Source organism: Arvicanthis niloticus, chromosome 3, assembly GCF_011762505.2.
Source record: "Arvicanthis niloticus isolate mArvNil1 chromosome 3, mArvNil1.pat.X, whole genome shotgun sequence".
NCBI classification, from domain to species: domain Eukaryota; kingdom Metazoa; phylum Chordata; class Mammalia; order Rodentia; family Muridae; genus Arvicanthis; species Arvicanthis niloticus.
This window is the reverse complement of record NC_047660.1, coordinates 5,773,467-5,786,218: the sequence shown is the minus strand read 5'-3', so window position 1 is coordinate 5,786,218 and position 12,752 is coordinate 5,773,467. Positions and strand designations below refer to the sequence as shown.

At 46.0% G+C, this 12,752-nt stretch overlaps 1 protein-coding gene across 1 annotated transcript in view; it reads right to left on the bottom strand.

Moving 5' to 3' along the window:
- The window catches only part of Abcc4 (ATP binding cassette subfamily C member 4 (PEL blood group)), a 219,035-nt gene that overhangs the window by 36,431 nt on the left and 169,852 nt on the right, over positions 1-12,752 (bottom strand). Inside the window, exons 24-25 of the mRNA XM_034498607.2 lie at positions 11,988-12,088; positions 10,563-10,754 (exon numbers count right to left, since the gene is read on the bottom strand). Of these exons, the coding sequence (XP_034354498.1) occupies positions 10,563-10,754; positions 11,988-12,088 (293 nt within the window). The remainder of the gene's footprint in view (positions 1-10,562; positions 10,755-11,987; positions 12,089-12,752) is intronic.

Sequence of the window (12,752 nt, the reverse complement as noted above, 5' to 3'; positions counted from 1 at the left end):
ATTTGAAATGTAAATAAAAATATTCAATTAAAAAAAAAGAATTGTACGTGAGGCTGCCCACATGATTCCGACTGCTTCCTGGGAAGGGTAAGTTGTGGATTTCACGGTGTGGGTGCCTATCACACGGGATTGTTGTAAGACAGAATAAATGTAAGAATGCTTTGCACTGTGAAGAGCCAAAGAAGTGAGCCAAAAAAGTGAGCTATTTATTTTAATTTGTAAATAAATTAACCTTATAATTAAAAAGAAATAAAGCAAATCAAACTAAACAGAAACTGACTATGCCTATGAAAGCCAATAAACTGTCATGTAAGACTTTTCTCCAGTAATGGATAGATTTTTCACAGATGCCAAAGGAGAAGATTATCACCAGGTTCAGGGTCACACCATGAAGTGACACATGGAAGTGATCCAGTCTTATCTCTTTCAATTGCCTCTGTTTCCCCAATTTAGACAAGGTTCATCTCTAACGATCACAGAGGCAACATGTTAGACAGGCTTTAAGAAAAGATTCTGTATGTATGTGCGCGTTCACGATTGTGGGTCTGTGCATGTGAGCTTGGGTACCTGGGGAGGCAGAGCCCTGGAAGCTGGAGTTACAAGCAGTTGAGAGCTGCCTGCTGTGGATGAGACGAGCTGAACTGGAGCTCCAGGAGAGCAGTATGTGCTCTTAACAGCTGAGCCATCTTTCCAGCCCCAACATGTGGGTCAATCTCCATATTCTCTATTGGATCAATCTCCATACTCTACGCTTAGTAGGACCAATGTCCAATGAAACACACTCAGTAGGACCAATATCCAATGCTACATGCTCAGTAGGGCCAATATCTAATGTTCCACTCAAAATGGCTGCTGCTATGGCCTCCCCATAGTCTCTTAGCCCATCTTACGTCCAGCTTCCTCCCAGGCAGCCTGGCAACAAGCTCCAACAAGCTTCTGTTCTCTAAGTGGATCCCTTTGTTTCTAACCCCTCAGCCACCTGCTGAACGCAAGGCCACATTAAAATAAAATAAAATAAAATAAATAAATAAAAAACTTGTCCTAATTAAAACCAGTGCAATCCATCTGGAAAGTAAATAAATACTAACCCTCGTCTCAACAGTCTTTACAGACCGATGCTTCCCATGTGGGTGCACACGTGTACACACGTATGTACAAGTCTCAGCTGTGTGTTCCTAAGACATAAACTCATATACTTAAACAAAATTAAGTTAATATGAATGCTGTGGTCATTTACGGGCTCGTATAAATATTTAAGGCACATGGTCTATAGTTTTATTTATTTAATAAATTACTTGTGGATGTTTCAGCTGCTTACAAAATATTTCGATGCTATAAACAGCATCATGTTAAATATCCTTGGAGCTACATCTTTCCGAACAACCTTAATTATTTCCCTAAAATAAATCCTTAGGCATGGAACTGCTGAGCAACAGGTATGAGCACTTGAAAAGAAGTGAGTCCTGCCAAGCCAACCTCTGGAAGGCAACCACTGCCTTACACCCCCCCCCCCCCCGCCCCCCACGGAAAAGTTACAACTTTTTTTTTTCTAATCAGCACTAATTTGATTCCCCAAAGGAGGAGCCTGTCCTCCATTTGTGTCTCACTAGGAGCAGGTGGCCACTGGTGACATCTTCCTCCTGTTTTTCCTACTGGGCTCTCTTGTTGCAGTAAACTTCCAACCTAAGAGGGCCGGATCGATAAAAACCACAACTCAAATATTTTAAGTACAAACTGCACACCTAGATTGGGCAGAATTACCCCTACACTACTCTATTCCCCATCCATGAGATCCCTTATAACTTGCGGTTTTTCCAGGCCACATGCTTCTCCTCCAATGCCCTTCTACTGTCCTCTTCTTCTCTTCCCAAAACTCTTGGCTCCACCACCCCTTCTACTGCCCAGTCACTGGCTCCAGCCTTTATTCTACGAATTAAGGTGGGCAGAAGGTTCACAAGTTACCAGTATACCGATTCACTCCTCATCTGCAGCCCCTCCCAGGAGGAATTAGCATCAAAATGTAAGAACAGGGCTCTCCACAACACTCTTTGAGTATTTGCATCTCAGATCCAGCTCTGTTTCTGGTTTTCACCCAGGAAACCTCTATAAGCCACTCCTGATCAACTTGTCCACCCTTAGCACCACGGACACTTCTGCAGGGTTCCCGCACACGACAGTGTGTGTTACACACTTGGTTGTGCCTAGCAGGTAGAAGTGAGTGTGATTCCTCCCATCCAAATACCTTTCACACTCATTTCTATCTGCCGACATCATGTGTTTTACAAATGCCTAACACCACCAAACATTTCGTCTGTCCCTCATGGGACCATCTCCGCTCCTAACTGCCCCCAAAACTGTCTCTTTAAACATCTACCAACTCTGTGACCTACAGAATTCAAATTGGCCCCAGGACCATTTGTTTAGGACTACACTGGATTCTCCTATATGTAGCTGTGTTTCCTGTCATGGTTCAGGAAAAACAGTAATTCCACAAGAGTTAAAAAGTTCGTCCCAGGCTTGAGAGATTTATGAAATTATCCCCAAAATGTTCATGTACACAATATGCAAGACAGGACAAACCTAACAGATAAACACTATAATAGAGACAGTAACAGGGATAGCCACTCCCTTTCTTGGGTCAGAGTAGTATGCACTATAAGTGGCTAAGCCACCTTACTCCTGGATAATGACAGCCAAATCTGATCGCATACTTTCCCATGTTGCTCTCTGTGCCGGGTACTGAAGATGTGAGGTCCTATGACTCTTGATTTTGCAAAGCAGAAAAGCACAGGTTCTTAGGGACCTGTGCCCAGATGGGGCAAACCTGAGCCTGTGATGTCAGAGAGGGACTAGAGCTCTAGTCAATCTCTGTTATCCATTGTGTGGGGAGCTCCCCAGTGTTGGGAAATGGGACAGCATTAGGGTACGTGCTAAGCAAAAAATAGTTATTCACAGGACAAACCGGCACCATGGCACAGGTTCAGAGAGAAGTCTGGGGTTGATAGATCACTGAGCAAGTAGAATAGAACTGGTGTCCAGTCTAGGGCAGTGAAACTACTTTAAAAAAATGTGAGTGCTGGGGGTAGGGGAGTGTGTCAACGTGTGTCACACATGTGTGGACAGAGCACAGCTTGTAAGACAGTGTTCTATCATTCAGTCACGGAGTTCAGGATCAGGATAGGGGTAAACTCCGGTCATGAGATGGGCAAACACCTTTCCGGCTGAGCCATCTCACCAGCCCAAAGATTAATGCGACATGAAGTAATGAAAAGAAGCGAAATCTGGCAGTTCATGAGCTGGTATGTAACATAGACTCCTCCCACGAAATGGCTGGATTGCAGGTAAAAACAGTCTCTGACCACTAGAAAGATGCAAACACCTGCATCACCATGTGATTAGGAAGAGGTGTATTACCTCCTGATGGACAGAATTCAAAAGTTTAAAAAAAAGGGCTGGCAATTCTTGGCACACACCTTTGATATAAGCACTTGGGAGGAAGGGGCAGGTGGATCTCTGAGTTCAAGGCCAGCCTGGTATATAGAACAAGTTCCAGAACAGTCAGGGCTACAGAGAGAAAACGAAAATTTCAATGTATGTGTCTGTGTGTCTGTGTGTCCCCGTCCGTCCGTCCGTCCGTCTGTCTGTCTCTCTCTCACACACACATATACACACAGAGAGGGAGCGGGAGCGGGAGCGGGAGCGGGAGCGGGAGCGGGAGCGGGAGCGGGAGCGGGAGAGGGAGAGGGAGAGGGAGAGGGAGAGGGAGAGGGAGAGGGAGAGGGATGGAGAGAGAGAGAACAGATGGATGGACAGACAGACAGAGAGAGCTCAAGCGCTTAGGACTCTAGTCATGACTCTCATGTGCCATCCCAGGGAAGGGAGAGGTACCCACAACATCAACTTTAAGGTGTAAAAGGAAGTTTCATAGAAATCAAGAAAACCTACCCATGAGATAGAATGCTTAGCTGGCGGCTCACTGAGATGCTAGAGTGTCCGCACTCCCACCACGCTCCTCGATGTGATGCTGGGAAAGTGGAAGTCCCACACACGAGAAGAAGACGGCTCTCTGAGAAAGCATTATGTAAAAAGGGAGAAAAGGTAGGAAACTAATATTTTTGCACATTATAGCAAAGCCTAGCACACATGTGTAAAAATGTATTATCAAAGTAATAGCTTTGAGCAAGAAAAAAAAAATAAAAAGATAACACACCCACATCAATCTACCTCTAGAATTGGAAAATGCTTTCGAATGGCCCAGTACTCTCTCAAATGATCAAATCAACCACAAAATCACCTAAATGAAAAAGGCAGCCAGTGTTTAGAAGCTAACCAGGGCCACAGGCGCTACTAAGCTCGCTTTTGTTCTTTCCAGAAATCAGGAACCTGGTTAATCATGATTACAGTGTCACTTTTTCCTGTAACTTCCAGGATCTTGGAGGAAGCCACTGGAAGAGAACAAATCTGTGGTGTTGGCACATTCCCCTACATTCAACACCGAAGGGGCAACCGGCAAGTGGGGGGCTGGGAACAGATATCAGGAGGAGGATGAACCCCACAGACACAGGCGGAAGAGAACATTCTGTGGCGCAGCTGCCTCTAAATGTGCACTAACTAAGGCAGTAGTCACTGGTGTGTGTGTGTGTGTGTGTGTGTGTGTGTGTGTGTGTGCAAGGCACAGGTCAAAAAATAAAGTTATTACAGATATAATTCAGCCTTCAAATTCAATTTCCTGTCCAACCTTTCAGCATCTCAGGTAATCCTACAATGTGGGTATTTTTAGGACCCAAGTCCAGGGCCATGCATCGTTTTCTAACTTGTTCAACAGAGGTCCTCATAGAATTCTTCTTCTGTGGCTTCCAAGGAAATGGAAGACACGTGCAAATTAAGAGAACTACGCCTGCAACATCAGATCTGATAAGTACGTTGTCTGCAAGCAAGCAAACATCCTACTGTCAGGATACCACCGAGAGAGGCTCGGCTTTCATCAGAGCTGCACCTCACTCTTTTTACCCACACAGTCCTCCACCCCGTCTGCAGACCTACCAGGAAGCCATGGAAATAATTAGGGTCGGGCTTTTGCCAAGTGACTTGCTGAAGCTGCGCACTGCATACCCTTTGGGCACCAAGTTGTACATTTACTCTTTCATGTCACAAGGGTATCACTCGTTAAATCACAGCTGTGATTAGGCCATTAAATGGGTTGGTGGTAGGGAAGAGTTTAAAGGAGCGGCTTGTGAAGTTATTTCACACTCCAGGGCTGCGCTGTGGCATAATGTTTGCCGTTCATGTGCATGTCCCTGCACTCAGTGCGCAGAAGCTAAATAAACAAACAAACAAACAAACAAAACAGAGACAAAGAGCATGGGGAGGGGAGGGGTGCCCACAGCCGTTAAGGAAAAGGGCTGTTGACAGAGTTGTCTTCAGCAGTGTCTGTTCAGCTCTGAGGTTCCATCTTATACCCATCAGAATGGCTAAGTTCAAAGACTCAATAGACAGCTCATGCTGGCAAGAATGCAGAGGAAGGGAACACCCCTCCATTGCTGGAGGGAGTGTGGACGTGTGCAACCACTTTGGAAATCAATTTAGCAGTTTCTCAGAAAATTGGGAATAGTTCTACCTCAAGACCCAACTATAACCACTCCTGGGAATATACCCAAAAGACGCTCCACCATCCCACAAAGATACTTGCTCAACTATGTACATAGCAGCTTTATTTGTAATAGCCAGAAACTGGAAAGGACCCAGGTGTCCCTCAACTGAAGAATGAATAAAGAAAACGTGGTACATCTACACTATGGAATATTACTCAGCTATTCAAAACAAAGATATCATGAATTTTGCAGGCAAATGAATGGAATTTGATAATATCATCCTGAGTGAGGTAATCCAGTCCCAAAAGGACATGCACGGTATGTACTCACTTATAAGTGGATATTAGTCATAAGATACAGGTACCGTGTTATACTCCACAGACCCAAAGAAGATAAACAAGAAAAAAGGCCTGAGGATGCTTGAATCTCACTTAAAAGGAGGAATAAAATAGTCATAAGAGACAGACGGACAGACGGATGCTCGGAGGGAGCTGGGAGGGAGGGGCATGGGGAGGAGAATGAGGTGTTCAGGATCGGGCGTGGGGAAGGACAGGAGAAATGGACAGATGGCCGTGAAAATGAATGGAAATCTGGAACTGACAGGAGTGAGGAAGTGGGGTCATCTCCAGGATAAGAGAAGTGCCCAAGAATCAATGGAGTTGACCTTAGCTGTGACTCACAACATTGGGGATATGGAACCTGAAGAGGCCACCTCCTGTAGCCAGGCAGAAACCCTAGTGGAGCGATAGAGACACAAAACTTTTAACCCAAAATTTATCTTGTCTACAAGTAATGCAGGCACTGGGGAGGGAGCAGAGCCTGAGGGAGTGGCCACCCAATAACTGGCCCGACTTGAGACCCATCCCATGGGCAGGTACCAATCCCCGAACACTATTAATGATACTCTGATATGTTTGCAGACAAGAACATGTTGTCCTCTGAGAAGTTCCACTCAGTAGTTGGCTCAGACAGATGCAGACACCCACAGCCATACAGTGGATGGAGCTTGGGGACTCTTATGGAAGAATAGGAGGAAGGATTACAGCCCCGAAAGGGATAGGAATCCACAGAAAAACCAAGAGAGTCAACTAACCTGGACCCTCAGGGCTCTCAGTGTCTGAACCACCAACCAAAGAGCATGCATGGGCTGGACCTAGGCCTCCCCACACACACGTAGCACATGTGCAGTTGACCTTCATGTGGGTCCTGAACAACTGGAACAGGGGCTCTCCCAAAAGCTGTTGCCTGTACATGGGATATATTTCTCTAGCTGAGCTGCTTTGTCTGGCCTCAGTGGGAGAGGAAGCACCGAGCCTTTCAGAGACTTGAAGTGCTAGAGTGTGTGTGTGTGTGTGTGTGTGTGTGTGTGTGTGTGTGTGTGAATACCCAGAGGGGGACCCACCTACTCGGAGGAGAAAGGGAAGGGGAGGGGAGCAGGACAGTGTGTGGGGTGACTGGGAAGGGGGCAGCGAGCAGGACATAAAGTGAATGAGTAAAAACTTAAATTAAAACAATAAAAAAAGTGTTATAGGCTTCCTCCTGCCTGTATATTGCTTCTCATTCACACACGTTCATAGCCAGTTGTCTTCAGTATCTACCAGGCGCCCCACAGAGTGTTCAGAATGTTCCCTAACCTCCAGAAGGAAGCCCCGGGACACAGTGAGCTATATCCAGAACTGCAAATCATGCTACAACCCTAAAACAAACAAAAACCTTCCACAAAATACAGATGTATTTGTCTTAGTTACTTTGCCTGCTACTGTATCAAAATACTCTGAGAGAAGCAGAGAGACAAGGTTTGTCTTGGCAGCCACGGCTCTAGTCTGCCATGATGAGGCACCCACTGCAGCAGGAACATGAGGTGGCTGGTCACACTGCCTTCACAGTCATGGAACAGACAGAGTGGTGAATGCTTACACAAGCATGATTTCTCCTGTTTATGCAGTCTAGGACCCCAGCTCAGGGAATGGTGCCGCCCACAGTGGACCAGCCTCCCTGCTGGAATTAACTAAATAAGATACCCCTTCCCTGTCTCAACATTACTCACAGGCATGACTGGAGATCTGTCTCCCGGGTAACTAAAACCCCATCAAGGTGACAACCAGATTAATCGTCACGCTCAACTGTTTTATGCATGTTTCTAAATTGTGGGAAAATAACATAAAATTCTTCATCATAACTATTTTAAGCACAGAGCTCAGCAGTGCTAATTAGCTTTCCACTGATGTGCAAACTCCATTGTTATCCATATCCAAGGCTTTATAGTCTGCAAAAATAGAATTCCTACACCCATCACCCGACTCCTCACTCCCTGCTCCCCTCTGTCCCATGCTCTGGAAAACACCATCACCCTTCACGTCTCTATGAGTTGGACAATTCCAGGCGGTACAGCAGGTTCATATAGGATTGTGTTTCTGTGGCTTCCTCGGCCCGGTGTAACGTCCTCAGAGTCCATCCATGTTATAGAATGTGCTGGAGTCTCCCTGCTTCCTCTCTAAGACTGGACACATCTGCTGAGGCACACACCATCTGCTGACCCTTTCAATGGACACTTAGGTTGTTCTCACCTTTTGCTCATCGTGAATGATTCTGCAATGAACACAAGTACAACTCATGGAAGGAGTCTTCTGGGAGAGGCAGAGATACTTTATCTGAATGATAAGGGCTGTGAATTGCCCTCAGAAGACCTTAGTGAGAGAGTTATAGAGCCATGGCCACAGTCAGCCATGGTGAGGCTCTGAAACAGGAAAGCCTTGGAAGAGACACCTGCTATGGAAAGCACAATGCTGGTCCTGAAGGGATAGGGACAGACTCTTCAAGTCACAGGATGAAAGGAGCTTCTAATTCCAACACTTACGGTTTCCATGGTGTTAGTTGAGTAAGCTCAGTGACCCCTGCCCTACCTGCCAGGGGAAGGAAGGCAGACACTAAGTAGGACTACAAACTTATCTTTCATTTGCAAGGGGGAGGATGCTGTGGGTTGTCCTGATGCTGTTTGTATTCTGATGTTACTTCTGCTTCCTCAAGAGGGACTGCCCCCCAACAGGTAAACCTTCTCCCCATCTTAACTGATCAATAAAGGCTAGATAGAGCCTGTGATTGGGCAGTGGAGGGGAAAGGTGGAAGAAGAGGCCATTGAGAGTAGGGGCAGGTAGAGAGGAGAAGAGGACAAGAGGGGAGGAGGGAGGACTGAAGAAGAGGATGAAGCAGTGATGGCTCTGAACCACACGGCCAGGAGAAACTGCAAGTAGCCAGGGGCCTTATAGGTGGGGAATAAGTGAGTACAGTGTTAGATCTGCCCAATCTAGGCATATAGCTTACGATTATAATAACTGGATTGTGTGTTTTTTATAGGCCTTATTGGGGTTGGAGATTCCAGCAACAAGGAGGAGCGGCAAGGACACAGCAGTTTGTTGTCAACTGCATCTGGGGAGGAGGGGGAGGTCACAGGGGAACATGGATTGATTCCTTAGGAGGAAGAGAGCACTAGAGAGGCCAGGACAGCAGATGTGCACTGGGATGACCAGGGCTTTGTGTTTGGGGGGGGGGGGGGGCGTGTTACTGTGGGGGGAGCCATGGCTGGAGACGCATGTGGGGGAAGTGCTTTGTATTGCCTGCTTTGTTATGGTCTGTTCTGTCCAAGAGTCTGCTCTGGTCCTGGCCCAGAATACTGGACATGAGGACCAGAGCCACTGCAATAGGTGCCCTCACTGGTCGGTCAGTCCGCAGCGTCCCCACAGCACACAAAGCACCTGTAGCCTGACTTCTGGCTACTCTGTGGGTTCTTCTTTCTTCCACCCTTCTCCAACCCTCTTCTTCCACCCTTTTAACCCCCTAACACTAGGTAGGAGAGAAGGATAATATGGGAAAGGGGGCTACTTAGACCACTTCCTGCTCACTAGGGGTGTCAAGTTTCTTGGGGCAAGTTTGATCCTTGCCCTCAGGATATCTAATTTCTTCTTTTCATCTCTTTGCAAATGACTACGTATCAATACTTATCAACCTAGAGCATCTAATCACCAACCGGCTAATGGGCCCCTTCTATCGGGACCCTGGAATTTATATATCCTCTGAAAAGTCCCCAGAATTCCAAATGTCACACAGTCCCAGAAACTATCTGCAGCTGGCAAAACCACACCCCTGCTAGAGCACAGGGCAAACCATAGTCAGCTGCTATGGAGGATCTGAAGCAGTCCCTTATCCCACACCTGGAATTAACACAAAAAACATATTCTCATACCATTTCTGTGTTTTCTAAAGAAACCAAAATTACAAAATTCTTACTACAAACACCTGCAAGTTTTTGGAGCGTCTGTAATTTTGTGATGGGCTATGGCCACAGCTAACCTGGGCCTCTGCAGCCTGCTGGTGATGAGCTGGACACACCTGGGAGGAAAGTAAGAAAGGCCAAGGGAAGGAAGGGAGCAGGGCACCAGGAAGATGGGATCAGAAAAAGACATTTAATTCAACAACAGAGGAATACAGGCAACAGGAAGGAAATACACATAGGAGCTTTAGGGAAGAGAATCCAGGGTTAACTTTGAATAACTGTGAATCATTAGATCAGATATAAAAATAATCTCTTGTGTATATTGGACTCTAGAGAGATTACATCCCAGCTGTGGTGCAGAGGGTTCCTCAACCCAGGGTCCTTTACGGTACAAAGAAAGATTTGCTTCCTCCTCAAACAATGAGAAAGTTTTTGATAAAAAAAATTCCAAGCTATTACGTACTAGTCAGAACTGAGAATGTTAATACGTGGATATTATGTTTTTAGAAAGAAATATTAGCTTCCCATGACATGGTCCACTTCCGAAGAAGACTTATCTACCTCACCACTGGACTGAATGGCACCCCAGGAGAAACCGAGTCTTGATGACAGGTTTGACAGATTCAGCAGTTAATCAGCACGCACATGTGGCCTTGTACCTTTAGATGACAGTCTAGAGGAGCAAGCCAGGCTAGACCAACCTTTTCTCTGGACTTGATGAGTGCAGTCAGGTGCTTCAGAACCAGAGGCCCGTCTAAGCTGTAGGTGAAGTTCACATTGTCAAAGATGATTACTCCTTCGTGGGGCCAGCCTGGGGGTGGGCGCTTCTTGCATTCCCAGGGTGCCTCCTTCTCTAGGTCCGTGTATTCAATCACCCTCTCCACAGAGATCATCTAAAGGAGAAAAGGTATTCACACGGTCAGGGGCCAGGGGCTTGACCGCCGGTATGTTCCACCTACACATGGCTACGCAAGGGTCACTTGGGTCTTCACGATAACCGAGACTACTAAAGACCGTGATGATTTACAGTCTTGCTCACCCTCACCCGACAGCTTTGCTTACAGACAATCCCTTCAACCTCATAACACTGAGTGAAAACAGCAAGAGAGGAGCTGAAGAGATGGTCCAGTGCGTAAACGGATTGCTACGCAAGCATGAAGACCTTTGGGTTTGGATCCCAGCATCCATGTCTCAAAATGTAAGGTGAAGGGTGACTGAAGAAGTCACCTGTACAAATCTCTAATCTCTGTGCACGCACATACACCCGCAATATGCACACATAACAGACATACACACGGGCACCTTCCACAAACACAAAAGCGAAAGGGTTTTGTAAAATCAAGAGTTTACGACCTCTCATCAACAGTCCCTTGCTCCAGAAGGAGACTCATTCTCCATCAGTCACCCACCCATCCTCAACATTCCCTGCAACCATTTCTATCCTGTGACAGGGGGGCCGAATGGAAGGCTCTCACGGTCGCCGTTTCTGTCATTAGTGGAAATAAATATTTTGAAGAGGGAGCAATTAGAATGTTGATTAAACCTTCTGCAATTGCCATAACCTGCTACCTTTGAGAAGCACCTCAGAGATAGGAGCTTGCCCTCCCTGGGGGGAACAGCAGTAACCCTGGGGCCTCCTGCCTTTACTCCAGGAATAAGAGAAGAGAGGAGAAAACTAGTGGTGAGTGGGTAGGAGTGGGGGGGTGGGGAGAGCTATTAATTAAACAAACAACCTCAAAATACTGAATTCTTCTCTTACCAAGAACGAGGAATTACCCATTAAGAAACAAAAATAAACAGGCCTCTGAGAAATTAGCTTATATCCTCTCTAGGATTTCAGAACTTCCCTCCTACAGAGGCATTTATTACATTTGAAGACAGCTTGTGATGAATCTAAAACCTGCTGACATAGCATACATGAGACAGAGAAAAAGATGTATACATTTTATTTTACATTAACGTTAAACAGATGGGAGCGGGATCTTAAAAAAAAAAAAAAAAAAAAAAACTCTGTTAGCCGCGATGCAAAAAATAACAGTTTTAATATTTTACATAAGAATTGCTTTTATGTCGTTTAATGGCAAAGAGGGCTTTAAAAAGGCTGAAAACTTTCAGATAAACATTACCATATTCTCTAGTTCGGCGCTCTGTCGCACAGACCACTGGAACATCCCCATGAGCGTGAGGGCGTAGGACAAGGCCAGGCCAACCTGCCCAGCATCCAAAGCTTTGGGGGGAAGAAGGGAAAGAAAGGACAGTCAGTCTCAATCCTAACAGGAGCCTGCTGTCCTCTGCTATCTTACCAGGAGGACCCAACAAACTGTATACACCCGTAGCCTCTATATTTCTACTTACTGATTGAGATTATGATGCAATCTTTAAAACCCACTAATTCTGGAAGACTATTACATGAGTTTATTAATCTCAGTTGGATTGACATACGTTTAAGAAAAGGCACTGTGCATGTGAGGTATAATGTCATTATTCACATTTGCCATTAAGGTTTAAAGCCTGTTGCATAATCCCTCTGTCTCTGTCCCCTGCAACTGCAGCTGGAAAACACTGCAAACAAGATGGTGTTTTCTAAGAACTAAAGCTTTTAACAGTAAAATATGACTCCCATTGCTTTATGAACAAACGGTGTGATTCAGGTGTCACTGGGGATAGGTTAGGCAAGGCGAATTCAGGCCACACGCAGTGACACCTGGCCCCCTGGTGCCCGCCTGGCCATGAGCACAGTCATCCTTCACCCATGTGCACTGATGTACCAACAAACCAGGAGGTTCCCAGGCTCAAATAGTGAGCCTCGGGCTGAGCCCAAAATGCCAGCGGCAAACTTGGTTCTCATCTCCTGGCTACCAGACCAGGAATTTTAAAAAATGTCATCTGTA